The sequence below is a fragment of the Microtus oregoni genome, unplaced genomic scaffold (genome assembly GCF_018167655.1).
Source record: "Microtus oregoni isolate MIOR12 unplaced genomic scaffold, Mior012 000060F_007, whole genome shotgun sequence".
Taxonomy (NCBI): Eukaryota; Metazoa; Chordata; class Mammalia; order Rodentia; family Cricetidae; genus Microtus; species Microtus oregoni.
In genome coordinates, this window is record NW_024543842.1 from 360,864 (window position 1) to 376,143 (window position 15,280).

General features: G+C 42.9%; 1 protein-coding gene across 1 annotated transcript in view; it reads left to right on the plus strand.

The window, feature by feature from the left end:
* The window catches only part of LOC121439150 (titin-like), a 173,443-nt gene that overhangs the window by 108,474 nt on the left and 49,689 nt on the right, over nt 1–15,280 (plus strand). The window contains exons 113-145 of the mRNA XM_041639653.1: nt 515–683; nt 774–1,040; nt 1,148–1,414; nt 1,500–1,778; nt 1,871–2,279; nt 2,383–2,507; nt 2,617–2,883; nt 3,567–3,836; nt 3,925–4,227; nt 4,325–4,627; nt 4,870–5,057; nt 5,219–5,333; nt 5,442–5,726; nt 5,821–5,972; nt 6,896–7,043; nt 7,200–7,377; nt 8,217–8,338; nt 8,428–8,715; nt 8,814–9,110; nt 9,225–9,411; nt 9,860–9,936; nt 10,064–10,363; nt 10,490–10,798; nt 10,883–10,988; nt 11,085–11,281; nt 11,371–11,676; nt 11,772–12,050; nt 12,628–12,927; nt 13,037–13,339; nt 13,441–13,803; nt 14,116–14,418; nt 14,543–14,842; nt 14,940–15,236. Coding sequence (XP_041495587.1) covers nt 515–683; nt 774–1,040; nt 1,148–1,414; nt 1,500–1,778; nt 1,871–2,279; nt 2,383–2,507; nt 2,617–2,883; nt 3,567–3,836; nt 3,925–4,227; nt 4,325–4,627; nt 4,870–5,057; nt 5,219–5,333; nt 5,442–5,726; nt 5,821–5,972; nt 6,896–7,043; nt 7,200–7,377; nt 8,217–8,338; nt 8,428–8,715; nt 8,814–9,110; nt 9,225–9,411; nt 9,860–9,936; nt 10,064–10,363; nt 10,490–10,798; nt 10,883–10,988; nt 11,085–11,281; nt 11,371–11,676; nt 11,772–12,050; nt 12,628–12,927; nt 13,037–13,339; nt 13,441–13,803; nt 14,116–14,418; nt 14,543–14,842; nt 14,940–15,236 — 8,059 coding nt within the window. The remainder of the gene's footprint in view (nt 1–514; nt 684–773; nt 1,041–1,147; nt 1,415–1,499; nt 1,779–1,870; nt 2,280–2,382; nt 2,508–2,616; nt 2,884–3,566; nt 3,837–3,924; nt 4,228–4,324; nt 4,628–4,869; nt 5,058–5,218; nt 5,334–5,441; nt 5,727–5,820; nt 5,973–6,895; nt 7,044–7,199; nt 7,378–8,216; nt 8,339–8,427; nt 8,716–8,813; nt 9,111–9,224; nt 9,412–9,859; nt 9,937–10,063; nt 10,364–10,489; nt 10,799–10,882; nt 10,989–11,084; nt 11,282–11,370; nt 11,677–11,771; nt 12,051–12,627; nt 12,928–13,036; nt 13,340–13,440; nt 13,804–14,115; nt 14,419–14,542; nt 14,843–14,939; nt 15,237–15,280) is intronic.

A 15,280-nucleotide genomic window follows, 5' to 3' on the forward strand; every position in this document is an offset into this window, starting at 1 on the left:
ATTATTCTCCTTAGTATTACTCAATAGAAAAACCCTGAACTCAGACGAGATTTTACCATTTAGAGACATTTGGAGTTGCTATCATTTTAAGATTAAAAAAAAAAATTAAACAGCAGTAATTCTGTATCTTAGCTAGGTATTTCAGGTTGCCATAAACTATTTTTATTGCCAAATTTCTTTAACTTTCAGTCTGCTTCCAAAGCAGATTAAGGCCCCCTAAGACTCAAAACATGCATAATCCTGTTATTTTTTCATATTTGATAATAGTATCATAAAGGGTAAACAGTACTTAGTAACTTTGTTCTTGCTTTTTGTTTTTTTATTTATATTTTTATCTGTCCTTCATAATACTGTATTTATGGTCTTCTTTTATAAATTCTATAATGTCTTAAGACTGATTTTTTTTTAAATTCTTCCGCATCCTAGCTCCCGTAGTTTCTGTTAGGAATACCATGTGAAGGAACAGCATGAACACTGATTTAAAAAAAATAAATCTGTTTGCCTTAAAATACAGGTTCAGTGGTTTAAAGATGGTGCTGAAATTAAAAAGGGCAAAAAGTATGACATCATTTCTAAGGGAGCCGTACGAATTCTCGTCGTCAACAAATGTCTACTGAACGACGAAGCCGAATATTCCTGTGAAGTGCGGACGGCAAGAACTTCCGGCATGCTTACAGTTCTGGGTGAGTGTGAAGGCTTTCTTTGCCTAAATGCACTAGTCTGGAAAACCCACTTCCGGTTTTACTGAATGAATTTGGGTTCTTTTTCTATAGAGGAAGAAGCCGTCTTCACAAAGAATCTTGCTAACCTTGAAGTTAGTGAAGGAGACACTATCAAGCTGGTGTGCGAAGTCTCCAAGCCTGGGGCCGAAGTGATCTGGTACAAAGGGGATGAGGAGATCATAGAAACAGGAAGATTTGAGATACTTACTGATGGCAGGAAGAGAATCCTGATCATTCAGAACGCGCAGCTTGAGGACGCGGGCAGCTACAACTGTCGACTCCCAAGTTCTCGGACAGACGGCAAAGTCAAAGTACATGGTAGGAAAATCTCAGGGAAGCACATTCTCTCCCTAGTCAATCATTCTTGTCGGACTTAAGATTCAAACACCTGTGTTTTCAATGTCTCCCAATGTTTTGCTTTCCAGAACTTGCTGCTGAATTCATCTCAAAGCCTCAAAACCTTGAAATCCTGGAAGGAGAAAAGGCCGAGTTTGTCTGCACTATATCAAAGGAAAGCTTTGAGGTTCAGTGGAAGAGGGATGATCAGACTCTTGAGTCTGGAGATAAATATGACGTCATCGCTGATGGCAAAAAGAGAGTCCTAGTTGTGAAAGACGCCACACTACAAGACATGGGCACTTACGTGGTCATGGTTGGGGCTGCCAGAGCTGCGGCTCACCTGACTGTCATCGGTAAGTTTCTTCTTGCTTCTTCGGATTGATTGGTTTGTAGTTTTGGTCCCTCGACATGCTACAAAGTCTTATTGGTTGTTTACAGAAAAACTCAAGATCATAGTTCCTCTTAAGGACACCACGGTGAAAGAACAGCAAGAGGTTGTCTTTAACTGTGAAGTCAATACCGAAGGTGCCAAAGCCAAGTGGTTCAGAAACGAAGAGGCCATATTTGATAGTTCAAAATACATCATCCTCCAAAAGGACCTGGTCTACACTCTCAGAATCAGAGACGCACGCTTAGATGACCAAGCCAACTACAATGTGTCGCTGACTAACCACAGAGGGGAGAATGTTAAGAGCGCAGCCAATCTAATAGTGGAAGGTATGTGACCTAGACGGTGCCAGAGCATTTTTTCCCAGCCATTTATATTATGCAAACAACTAAATTCAACATTATGTTCTCTATCACTACAGAGGAAGATCTTAGGATTATTGAACCTCTTAAAGATATCGAAACAATGGAGAAGAAATCAGTCACCTTCTGGTGCAAGGTGAATCGTCTCAATGTGACACTCAAGTGGACCAAAAATGGAGAAGAAGTGCCCTTTGACAACCGCGTGTCATACCGAATTGATAAGTACAAGCACTCGCTAATCATCAAGGACTGCGGGTTTCCAGATGAGGGTGAATACATTGTCACGGCTGGACAAGACAAATCGGTCGCAGAGCTGCTCATCATAGAAGCCCCGACAGAATTCGTGGAGCACCTAGAAGACCAGACGGTCACTGAGTTTGATGACGCAGTCTTCTCCTGCCAACTCTCCAGAGAGAAAGCCAATGTAAAATGGTACCGAAATGGAAGAGAAATCAAGGAAGGCAAAAAGTATGCCAAAAGCATTCGGTGCTGGGGCTCGCTGCTTTTGTGTGCACTTTGATAGCCTAGCGCTTGTGGCTCAAGCTAACTAATCATCCAATCTCTTCTTCAGATACAAATTTGAAAAAGATGGGAGCGTACACAGGCTCATCATAAAGGACTGCCGGCTGGAGGATGAGTGCGAATACGCTTGTGGCGTAGAGGACAGGAAGTCCCGAGCAAGGCTCTTTGTGGAAGGTGCGTATCGGCTTCAAGAGTAATTCTGACTGAAGTGACCTTTTTTTTATGATGCTGATAAAAATACAAGCATACATCATCTGTTTTTATTTTTACATTTCCTTTCCAGAAATCCCTGTCGAGATTATCAGGCCTCCTCAAGACATTCTTGAAGCCCCTGGTGCCGATGTTATCTTTATGGCTGAGCTCAACAAAGATAAAGTGGAGGTCCAATGGCTTAGAAATAACATGGTTGTTGTCCAGGGCGACAAGCACCAGATGATGAGTGAAGGAAAGATACACAGGCTACAGATTTGTGACATTAAACCACGTGACCAAGGCGAATACAGATTCATTGCCAAAGATAAAGAAGCCAGGGCGAAACTTGAGTTAGCAGGTAAGGAGCCTTCTTTTGCTTTGCAATGGTCTGATGAAATCACAGATCTTACATAGACTTCAGATTTTACAGTTATAGCAAAATGCTTCTTGTGAAAGCCTATGGTTTTCAAGCCCACATCATGTTAGATACTCTACTTTCTCTTATTCTAGAGAGGACGTTAATGGCATTCATATTATACCATAGGATTATTCCTGGCACATGGCAGCTGCCCATGAATTCATAGAACTAACGACAATCCCTCACTCTGCTGCTGTGTATCTTTTAGATAACTCTCATCTTGACCCAAGATACCTACATAGGTTGTTCTCAAAACAACCTATTGGTATATCCTGTATACAAGGAAAAAGTGTCTGATTTATCAAAAACTGATTTTATTAAATAGTTTCGACAACAAGAGCAAAACCCACTTCACTGTATTCTCGGTCCTCTGTTACTATTTTTAATGAAGACTGGATGTTAATCTTCATTATGCCATCTCCAACAATCTTTTTTCCCCAAGGCTGATGGTTTGGAATAGGGAAGAATTAGTATAATCCTCCAACAGCGTTCTCTGCTATAAAATGACTGTAGCATACTTCCAAGATTCTGATATTAATCAATGTATAGTTTAAAAAAAACTATGCCATAGCATGACTACAATATATAACTCAAATATGTTTGCATGTTCTCTTTCTCGCTAGCTGCACCTAAAATCAAGACAGCTGATCAGGATCTCGTGGTTGATGCCGGGCAACCCCTGACCATGGTCGTGCCCTACGACGCCTACCCCAAAGCAGAAGCTGAGTGGTTTAAAGAAAACGAACCTCTGTCTACAAAAACTGTGGACACTACAGCTGAGCAGACTTCTTTCAGAATCTTGGAAGCCAAAAAGGAGGACAAGGGGAGGTACAAAATCGTGCTTCAGAACAAGCATGGGAAAGCAGAAGGCTTCATCAACTTACAAGTTATTGGTAAGCTGCCAAGTCACTCAAACTTGATTGGCGTAGTGCAGCTTAAAGGTGTAGTACCACTAAACAGTCTATGATTTGTACATTGCAGATGTTCCTGGGCCAGTTCGTAACCTAGAAGTGACCGAAACATTTGATGGTGAAGTCAGCCTCGCTTGGGAAGAACCATTAACAGACGGTGGAAGCAAAATCATAGGTTATGTTGTTGAAAGGCGTGATATCAAGAGGAAGACCTGGGTGCTGGTCACTGACCGAGCAGATAGCTGTGAGTTTACTGTCACCGGCCTACAGAAGGGAGGAGTGGAGTACCTGTTCCGTGTGAGCGCAAGGAACAGAGTTGGCACTGGAGAACCAGTAGAAACCGACAATCCTGTGGAAGCCAGGAGTAAATATGGTAAGAAGTAGTTAAGTAAACTGCCAACTAGCTTAATTTTTTGTTTCTCCCCAACATAACCCGAATTCACGTGTGCTTCTTCTGTGATAACATCCAGATGTTCCAGGTCCTCCTTTGAATGTCACCATCACCGACGTGAATAGATTTGGTGTCTCGCTGACGTGGGAGCCACCAGAGTATGATGGAGGTGCTGAAATCACAAACTATGTGATTGAACTGAGGGACAAGACTTCTATCAGGTGGGACACTGCCATGACCGTAAGGGCTGAGGACCTGTCAGCAACAGTCACCGATGTGGTTGAAGGACAGGAGTACAGCTTCCGGGTCAGAGCCCAGAACCGAATCGGAGTTGGGAAACCAAGTACAGCCACACCCTTTGTCAAAGTTGCTGATCCAATAGGTAAGTAAGATCATAGCAATACTTAAAAAGGAAATAAACACCACATGAAACCAAAGAATTAAATCTGTGAATTCAGATGCTTCTGATCAAATAAAATATAATAAAAGAACAAAACTGTAAAAGCCAAGACTGTGCCCACATGGCCCACAGAGTTGTTCTGATGACATTGTTAGGATCATTCCATGTCTTGAGAAATTGTCACTCAATGAAATTATATGTCCCTAATTTTTCTGCCATTCCAGAGAGACCAAGTCCTCCTGTGAACCTCAGTTCCTCGGAACAGACACAATCATCAGTTCAGCTCACATGGGAGCCTCCTCTGAAAGATGGGGGCAGCCCAATATTGGGGTATATAATTGAAAGATGTGAGGAAGGGAAAGACAATTGGATTCGCTGCAATATGAAACCTGTCCCTGAACTGACTTACAAAGTAAGCAGTTTGCATCTTAAAAAATATATGTGTGTATTATATATGTATATACATTCTATATTATATATATATAATTATAAAATATCACATATATCATAACATATATATGTTCATGGGCTTAAATGAATATGATGTTAACAAATACTAACTTGTAATTTTAGGTCACTGGATTGCATAAAGGGAATAAATATTTATATAGAGTATCTGCAGAAAATGCAGCTGGTGTTTCAGATCCATCTGAGATCCTTGGTCCTCTCACCGCTGATGATGCCTTTGGTAAAAAGATATTTTACTTTCTAGATTAGGGAATAGCCCATACCTTCTTAGGTGTACCAGAGACATACATATGGTGCTAGAAATTCACGGCTTTTTTCTTCTTGGTAGTTGAACCAACAATGGATTTGAGTGCATTCAAAGATGGTCTGGAAGTTATCGTCCCAAATCCCATCAAGATCCTGGTTCCAAGCACGGGCTACCCAAGACCAAAGGCAACCTGGACTTTTGGAGATCAAGTCCTAGAAGAGGGGGACCGTGTGAAAATGAAGACCATATCTGCCTATGCCGAACTCGTTATTTCTCCGAGTGAACGGCCAGACAAGGGTATTTACACACTCACATTAGAAAATCCTGTGAAGTCAATTTCTGGAGAAATTGATGTCAATGTGATCGGTAAGGAATTAAACTTCTGCTATCTAATGTGATTTGACTGCTTTAATACATATTGACCTCAATCATAATACCTCTCACTGCCTTTTCTTACTAGCTCCCCCAAGCGCACCCAAAGAACTGAAATTTAGCGATGTAACAAAGGATTCTGTGCACTTGACTTGGGAACCACCCGACGATGACGGAGGAAGCCCGCTAACTGGATATGTCATTGAAAAGAGAGACATGAGCCGGAAAACGTGGACTAAAGTGAGTGTCGCATAGTAACGCAGCAATTTTAGAAGAGAGAATGAAGGGGATTCCAGGAGGAGGCGGGGAGGCCAGGCAGATGGGCTCAGTTTACCTTAGTCTCGTGACAAAGCCTCGAAACCTTTGGACTGTTCCTTGGGTAATTTAGCCAGGGTTTGGTACAGTTGTCCCGTTTTGTTTTCAGCTAGGCACCTTTAACACATGAAAGAAAGCTTACCTCCACACTTGGTATCTAGTGAGTACCCACAGGCGCACACTGAGCTATAAGCCATTTCAAAGCAAGTATTTTTTGTCTCAGTGTTCATGGTTTTTTCATCACTGCACTTGATTTACCTTAGTTGACCTGATCTGCCATGTTCTCTTCCTTTATGCTGGTTATATGTGCGTGTGCGTGCGTGTGTATTCCATGTATCTATGCGCGTGTGCACACACACATTTTGCAGTACTAGAAATAAAACTTAGATTCACATGCTAAACAGCAACTACATCAATGAGTTTGCCCCCAGCCCAGTATACTCTCATTTAAAATTAAATTTCTAATAAACAAACTACCATCTTTTTAATGCACACAAACTAGGAATCTATTTCTCATTGTATTTAAGGCCAATTATTATTATAACACACCTTGCTGTTTTTTCCTAATACAAAAATAGTATGAGAATAACACTAAGCTTTAATGCAAAACAACTTTAGAGTAAGAAGGGTGTAGTGGCACATGCTTATGGAAACTGAGGCAGGACTGTGGATTTAGAGCCAACCGGAACTAAACAGTAATAGATTCCAGGGCAGCCTGGGCTACATAGAAAGTCCCAGTCTTAAAAAATTAATAGTGGGTTTTTGTATTCATGATTTTTTAAAAAAAAGTCTTTTGACTTAAGGAAATACTCGGGGAAGATAATCAATTAACTGTTTCTTTGTCCCAGGTTATGGACTTCGTGACCGATCTAGAATTCACAGTTCCTGATCTTGTTCAAGGAAAGGAATATCTATTCAAAGTCTGCGCTCGAAATAAGTGTGGCCCTGGAGAACCTGCATATACTGATGAACCTGTAAATATGTCTGCTCCTGCAAGTAAGTGCATGCCTCATGGGCTCATGCCGGGTCTGTGTTACCGAATTTTGGCTTTAGTGCCGGGGTTGAAGTTTGGAGGGATGGCATGGGTTGGTAGCATGGCAATAACTGGAGAGCAGCCTGTCTACGATTAACGCCCTCCTTAAAATGTTCCAGCGGTACCTGACCCACCTGAGAATGTCAAGTGGAGAGACAGGACTGCCAAGAGCATCTTCCTCACATGGGATCCTCCTAAAAATGACGGTGGCTCGCGCATCAAAGGATATATAGTTGAAAAATGCCCCCGTGGTTCTGACAAATGGGTTGCCTGTGGCGAGCCTGTTGCAGACACAAAGTAGGTGTTTGTTTTTAAACTGGATACATGAGTAATTCCGACTCCTACCCACTAGAATGGATTTTACCTGGGAGACATTAAATGTTCATTTTTTTTCCTCACTAAGAATCTTTCTAGTATACCTATATCCGGTTTCACAAAGTTCAGCAGAGCATAGATAGCGTTCAAGGTTTCATTAGTTATGATATTGAAAAGTCCAGTCACACGTCAAGAATAGCCTGGTCCCAGGAACCTGACCGGGGCAACACAGGAATGAAGAAATGGAAGACATAGCAGATACATACAGGAAAAACTGTGGTCTAGTGTGTGTTTTTTTGGGATAATGGAGGACATCTCCTATGCTACCAGCAAACTCAGCAGGTTTATTATGTACAGCCCAAAGAGGAGGCTGTAGACAGCCTCCATGGGAGGTCTGGGTAGGGGAGATTCAGGAGGAAGAAGCTGTGGTTGATACTTTGTATACACTAGTCTAGACAGTCTCAGTGGGAGGTCTGGGTAGAGGAGATTCAGGAGGAAGAAGCTGTGGTTGATACTTTGTATACACTAGTCTTACCTAAAGGTCAAAGGTTTGTCAACATTGGTACTTAGACCAGAGGAAGGCTTTGCCATTTCCATGAGTCTGAGGACATGGTTGTGCTCACGTCAACAGCACAATTCACCAGTACTACATCCATTCCTGACACATTCATTGCTTCCTCCACTCCCCACAATCCAGATATTCCATCTAAAATCTGGTACTATGTTAGTGGTATGAATTCTAGAGAAATAACTATACTACATAACTCTAAGTGTAATAGATTATCTCCGTGACCATAACGCCCCTATTTGTGTTCTGACAGAATGGAAGTGACAGGCCTCGAGGAAGGCAAATGGTATGCCTACCGCGTGAAAGCCTTGAACAGGCTAGGTGCCAGCAAGCCAAGCAAACCCACAGAAGAAATCCAGGCGGTGGACACACAGGGTATTTATCATTTTCTTGTCTTATCAGTCAGGGTTCTGACCTTGTCAGCTTGAACTCGCTAACAGTGTGAATAATCTTTTCCAATTCAGAGGCTCCTGAGATCTTCCTTGATGTGAAACTCCTCGCTGGCCTCACGGTAAAAGCCGGCACAAAGATTGAGCTTCCGGCCACTGTGACTGGAAAGCCTGAACCTAAAATAACCTGGACAAAGGCGGATACCCTTCTGAAGCCAGACCAAAGAATCACCATCGAAAACGTTCCTAAGAAATCCACGGTGACAATCACAGACAGTAAGAGGAGTGACACGGGCACGTACATCATCGAAGCTGTGAACGTCTGCGGCCGGGCCACCGCCGTGGTGGAAGTGAACGTCTTGGGTAAGGGAGGCTCTTCTTTGTAAAAGGATTAAGTTCGCCATGGCTACTTGAACAAAACAGTTTATAACATTTTTTTTCCCGTGTGATGCCATCCACAGATAAACCCGGACCACCAGCTGCTTTTGACATCACAGAGGTAACCAATGAGTCTTGTCTTCTGACGTGGAACCCGCCAAGAGATGATGGTGGATCTAAGATCACGAACTATGTCGTGGAGAGGAAGGCGACCGACAGCGATGTGTGGCACAAGCTCTCCTCGACTGTGAAGGACACACACTTCAAGGCGACCAAGCTGACACCCAACAAAGAGTACATCTTCAGAGTTGCGGCCGAGAACATGTACGGCGTTGGCGAGCCAGTGCAGGCTGCTCCAATAGTCGCCAAATATCAGTTTGGTGAGATGCTCAATCCGCTAACTAAAGAGAAGAAAAAGGGATGGGTTATATCAACCGTGCACGTAGGTATTGGGTGCAGATCGTGACTTTTTTCTGTCACTATGCCGTCTATAGATCCGCCTGGACCGCCAACTCGCCTGGAACCTTCCGACATCACTAAAGATGCAGTGACCCTCACGTGGTGTGAGCCGGATGACGATGGTGGCAGCCCCATCACCGGATACTGGGTGGAAAGATTAGACCCCGACACTGACAAATGGGTCCGATGCAATAAGATGCCAGTGAAGGACACAACCTACAGGTGAGCCCACCCCACCTGTCTGTCATGCTTCAAATTAGCCACTTACTCAGTTGTTGGCACACCACCATTCCCTTTGATCACATGTGATTACAAATCAAGAGATTTTCATCACTCTTACTTCTGTTGCCTGTTGGCACATGGTTTTTAAATGACATGGATACCATATCTGCTATCTCTATAATAGTAACCTTCTAGGCATTTCTAAGCATTTGGTCTTCCAATATATTAGCATAACTGATAATATTATAATTTGTATAATATTATAGAATTTGAGTAATATATATGGCTTAATATAAAGAATGTGACAGTGCAATTAAAAATAATTTTAAATTTATGTGGAAGAATATTCAGTTAAATTTACAAATTGATTCTCACTATTTTAACAAGTTAGCCTCTTCTATGTATAGTACACACTTCTTACCATGATGTTACCTTGTCCCTGCTCCAGAGTGAAAGGTCTCACCAATAAGAAAAAGTACAGATTCCGTGTGCTGGCTGAAAATTTGGCTGGACCTGGAAAGCCAAGTAGATCAACTGAACCAATCTTAATAAAGGATCCCATAGGTATTATTTATATGATTTTCTGTGGTTGTTTTGAGGCATATATTAACTTCCTTTGGACAAAACAAATAATGTTGAAATTGACTTGCAGATCCTCCATGGCCTCCTGGAAAACCAACTGTAAAGGACATAGGCAAAACATCATTAGTATTGAACTGGACCAAGCCAGAACACGATGGAGGGGCAAAGATTGAGTCTTACGTCATTGAGATGCTGAAGACAGGGACAGACGACTGGGTCAGAGTGGCTGAGGGTGTCCCCACCACTGAGCATTTGCTCACAGGCCTGATGGAAGGGCAGGAATACTCGTTCCGAGTGAGAGCCGTGAACAAGGCTGGAGAGAGTGAGCCCAGTGACCCGAGCGACCCTGTGCTTTGCCGGGAGAAACTCTGTAAGTCACTCTACATCTAAGGGAGATTTTAAACCTATTATTCCCACCTTGCCTTATTGTTTCCTTGACACCATGAGAACGTTTGGTAAAGACTTACATGGGACTTTTTTTTTCTCTTTTCTTCAGATCCTCCGTCACCACCTCGTTGGCTCGAAGTGATTAATATCACAAAGAATTCAGCTGACCTAAAATGGACAGTTCCTGAGAAAGACGGAGGGTCACCCATCACCAACTACATCGTGGAAAAGAGAGACGTGAGGCGGAAAGGCTGGCAAACAGTGGACACCACGGTCAAGGAGACCAAGTGCACAGTAACCCCCCTGACAGAGGGCTCTCTGTATGTGTTCCGCGTGGCTGCAGAAAATGCCATCGGGCAAAGTGACTACACCGAAATCGGAGACTCCGTCCTGGCCAAAGACACCTTCAGTATGCACCGTAACTCAGTCTTTGCAGCAGCATTTGTAGCGAGTAATACATCTTCCCTGGGGTCTTTCTAACCACTGGTTATTTTGCCAACAGCCACCCCGGGACCACCCTATGCCCTGACAGTGGTTGACGTGACAAAGCGACATGTTGACCTCAAGTGGGAACCACCTAAAAACGACGGTGGAAGACCGATCCAGAGGTAGAGCTTCCATTCCACTTAAAAAGAGTTAAGCATGGACATCCGGGACAAACTTCTGCCTTTCTGAGTGCTAAGTGAAATGTTTTGTTCCAACAGATACATCATTGAGAAGAAGGAAAAATTAGGCACCCGTTGGGTAAAAGCTGGGAAGACCTCAGGCCCCGACTGTAACTTCAGAGTAACTGATGTCATCGAAGGCACAGAAGTCCAGTTTCAAGTTCGGGCTGAAAATGAGGCAGGAGTTGGTCACCCAAGTGAGCCCACAGAAATCCTGTCAATTGAAGATCCGACAAGTAAGTCAGTCATGCCGATCATTCAGAGGAGATTGTGTAGGGCCTGGTGGTGAGACTGGGGTGTCAATGCTTTGCTGCTGTCTTCCCAGGTCCTCCCTCACCTCCTCTTGATCTGCATGTGACTGACGCTGGGAGGAAACACATTGCCATTGCTTGGAAACCTCCAGAGAAAAATGGTGGCAGTCCTATCATAGGCTACCATGTTGAAATGTGTCCGGTGGGCACCGAGAAATGGATGCGAGTTAACTCTCGCCCAGTAAAAGATTTGAAGTTCAAAGTTGAAGAGGGAATTGTTCCCGACAAGGAATATGTCCTGAGAGTGAGAGCCGTCAATGCTGTTGGTGTCAGTGAGCCATCTGAAATCTCTGAGAACGTGGTTGCCAAAGACCCAGACTGTAAGAATTAGATATGTTTTATAGCTGATAATACATTCTTTTTTCCTGATCATTGCATTTTAACGTATTTTCCCCTACCCCTTGATGTTTTGTAGGCAAACCAACAATTGATCTAGAGACTCATGACATCGTTGTTATCGAAGGTGAAAAGTTAAGCATCCCTGTGCCCTTCAGAGCTGTCCCAGTTCCAACTGTGAGCTGGCATAAAGACGGCAAAGAAGTGAAAGCCAGCGACAGATTAACAATGAAGAGTGACCACATCTCTGCACACCTGGAGGTTCCCAAGAGTGTCCATGCAGATGCCGGAGTTTACACCATCACCCTGGAGAATAAGCTTGGCTCAGCAACTGCTTCAATCAATGTCAAAGTCATAGGTAACAATTCTGTAATGAAATTCTGGGCATTCAGCATCTGTTCCAGAAGTTTTAATAGCTAGCTTTGCGACAGTCTGTACAAATAGCTTCAAGCACTGGCATTTGGACCCCGAACACTCCCTTAAGTGTTTTCATTTGAAAAGCAGTTTTGAAGAGATTAGATTAATAATTAAGCTCTGATTAATTTATTTGCATATGAAATACTAATTTAAGTAAACTATCTAGCACACCTAAAGAATATTTCAGTGATCAATATTTCTTTCTGAATTATATAAATTCAGCTTTCTATAGTCTTCTCCTTCAGGAATAATATTTTTCTGTCCTTTACTACCATCCCTGGTTTTAGTTGGATATTAATGGAGCAATTTTGCTTAACATAAATACTCAAGGATTGATGTTTCTGATTAGTAACAGATGGGGAACAAAGATGCTAAATGTCTTGTGTTCTGAGGGATGGTAGCACAGAAAAGATTACCCCACCCAAAAATATATATATATTCCAAATCAGATATAGTTCACTATTCAAATGCTAATTTTTCAAGCTTATGATAGTAATTATCAATTTTATATATAACAGGTCTACCTGGTCCATGCAAAGATATCAAAGCAAGTGACATAACCAAGAGTTCTTGCAAGTTAACATGGGAGCCTCCAGAATATGATGGTGGAAGCCCAATTCTTCATTATGTCCTGGAGCGTAGAGAGGCTGGGAGGAGGACATACATACCAGTCATGTCTGGTGAGAACAAACTGTCTTGGACCGTAAAGGATCTCATACCAAATGGTGAATACTTTTTCCGGGTAAAAGCAGTCAACAAGATTGGTGGAGGCGAATATATTGAACTCAAGAATCCCGTCATCGCTCAAGATCCAAAGCGTAAGTTCGAACATAGACATTTGATAGCTAAGACAGAATATCCAAGAATTACTGTCTTTGCATTAATTGGTTTCACTGATAGTAATAGGTATTTTTCTTTGTTCGCCAGAACCGCCTGATCCACCTGTGGATGTTGAGGTTCATAATCCTACAGCTAAGGCAATGACTATCACATGGAAGCCACCCTTGTATGATGGAGGAAGCAAGATAATGGGTTACATCATAGAAAAGATTGCTAAGGGTGAAGACAGATGGAGGAGATGCAATGAGCATCTGGTACCTGTCCTGACCTATACAGCCAAAGGACTTGAGGAGGGGAAAGAGTACCAATTCCGTGTGCGAGCAGAGAACGCTGCTGGTATTGGTGAACCTTCTCGGGCCACGCCCCCAACCAAAGCTGTAGATCCTATTGGTATGTTTTATTTATTGGGGGTGCTGCTTTTTCATTGTAAAACAAATGGGGTTCATGCTTGGTTGAGAATTAAAGGCAATTTTGACTTTTAATCATTACAGATGCCCCAAAAGTCATCCTCAAAACAAGCCTGGAAGTTAAACGGGGTGATGAAATAGCACTTGATGCGACCATTTCTGGCTCACCCTACCCAACAATCACATGGATAAAGGATGAAAATGTCATTGTACCGGAGGAAATTAAGAAGCGGGCAGCACCCCCAGTTAGGAGGAAGAAGGGTGAGGCTGAAGAAGAGGAGCCGTTTTTCCTGCCTCTGACAGAGCGTTTGAGCATCAATAACAGCAAACAAGGAGAATCTCAGCTGCGCATCCGTGACTCTCTGAGACCGGATCACGGCCAGTACATGATCAAAGTTGAGAACGATCATGGTGTTGCCAAAGCACCTTGCACTGTTGTTGTGTTAGGTAAGTAGTTAAAACTACTTCACAATGGAGAAAGAAAGTCTACCTAAAAGTTCTAGCAAGACATAAAAATAAGTAGTTTGGGGACCCTTTAAAAGAAACAACTTCAGCAAATGGTTCTCATTTACATTTTATCACCTAATCAGACACTATTGAAAAATAATCAACTGACCTTGTTCTTTGTTAGCTAATGTAATATAAAGATAGAAGGATATGGGAAAACTAGAAGTTGTACCCAAAGACCATACTAACACGTTTTCTACAGCAGCCGGTTCTATACAAAATTTTAATCACCCATCTCCTTTGATATATTAGATACACCAGGACCACCAATCAACTTTGTATTTGAGGATATTAGGAAGAACTCTGTCCTCTGTAAATGGGAACCACCCCTCGATGACGGCGGCAGTGAGATAATTAACTATACCTTGGAAAAGAAAGACAAGACCAAACCTGACTCCGAATGGATTGTTATCACTTCAACACTCAGACACTGCAAATATTCAGTAACAAAACTGATTGAAGGAAAAGAGTACCTCTTCCGTGTAAGAGCTGAAAATAGGTTGGGACCTGGGCCACCATGTGTCTCCAAGCCACTTTTGGCCAAAGATCCATTTGGTAAGGTTCTTTTAGCATCTTAAGTTGGCCTTCCACCATATGCTTCCTGTTTCCATCATCATGGTTGTGTAAAATTGATTTTATATCATATTATATATACAATTCAAATATATTTTTTCCTCAGAACCTCCTGATGCCCCAGATAAGCCCATTGTGGAAGATGTTACCAGCAACAGCATGCTGGTAAAATGGAATGAGCCAAAGGATAACGGCAGCCCCATCTTGGGTTACTGGCTTGAAAAACGTGAGGTCAACAGCACACACTGGTCTCGTGTCAACAAAACCCTTCTCAGTTCTCTGAAGACCAAGGTAGATGGCTTATTAGAAGGACTCACCTATGTCTTCCGAGTCTGTGCCGAAAATGCTGCTGGGCCTGGAAAGTTCAGCCCGCCTTCAGACCCCAAAACAGCTCGTGACCCCATCTGTAAGTACCTTCTTAAGACGAGAGCATATGAGAGTAGTCTAGCCTGCGTTTGGAAACCAGCGATGAACTTGACCTGTGTCTTCTGCCTTCATCCTAGCTCCGCCTGGGCCACCCATCCCAAGAGTTGCAGATACAAGCTCTACGACCATTGAGCTGGAGTGGGAACCCCCAGCTTTCAACGGTGGTGGGGAGATTATTGGCTACTTTGTCGATAAGCAGTTGGTTGGCACTAACGAGTGGTCACGCTGCACAGAGAAGATGATCAAAGTCCGCCAGTTCACCGTCAAAGAAATTCGAGAGGGCGCGGACTACAAACTTCGAGTGAGCGCTGTCAACGCAGCCGGTGAAGGGCCACCTGGGGAAACAGAACCTGTTACTGTGGCTGAACCACAAGGTACTTTAAAGTTTTCTTGGGGAGGGATTGGATGTTTCCCAACA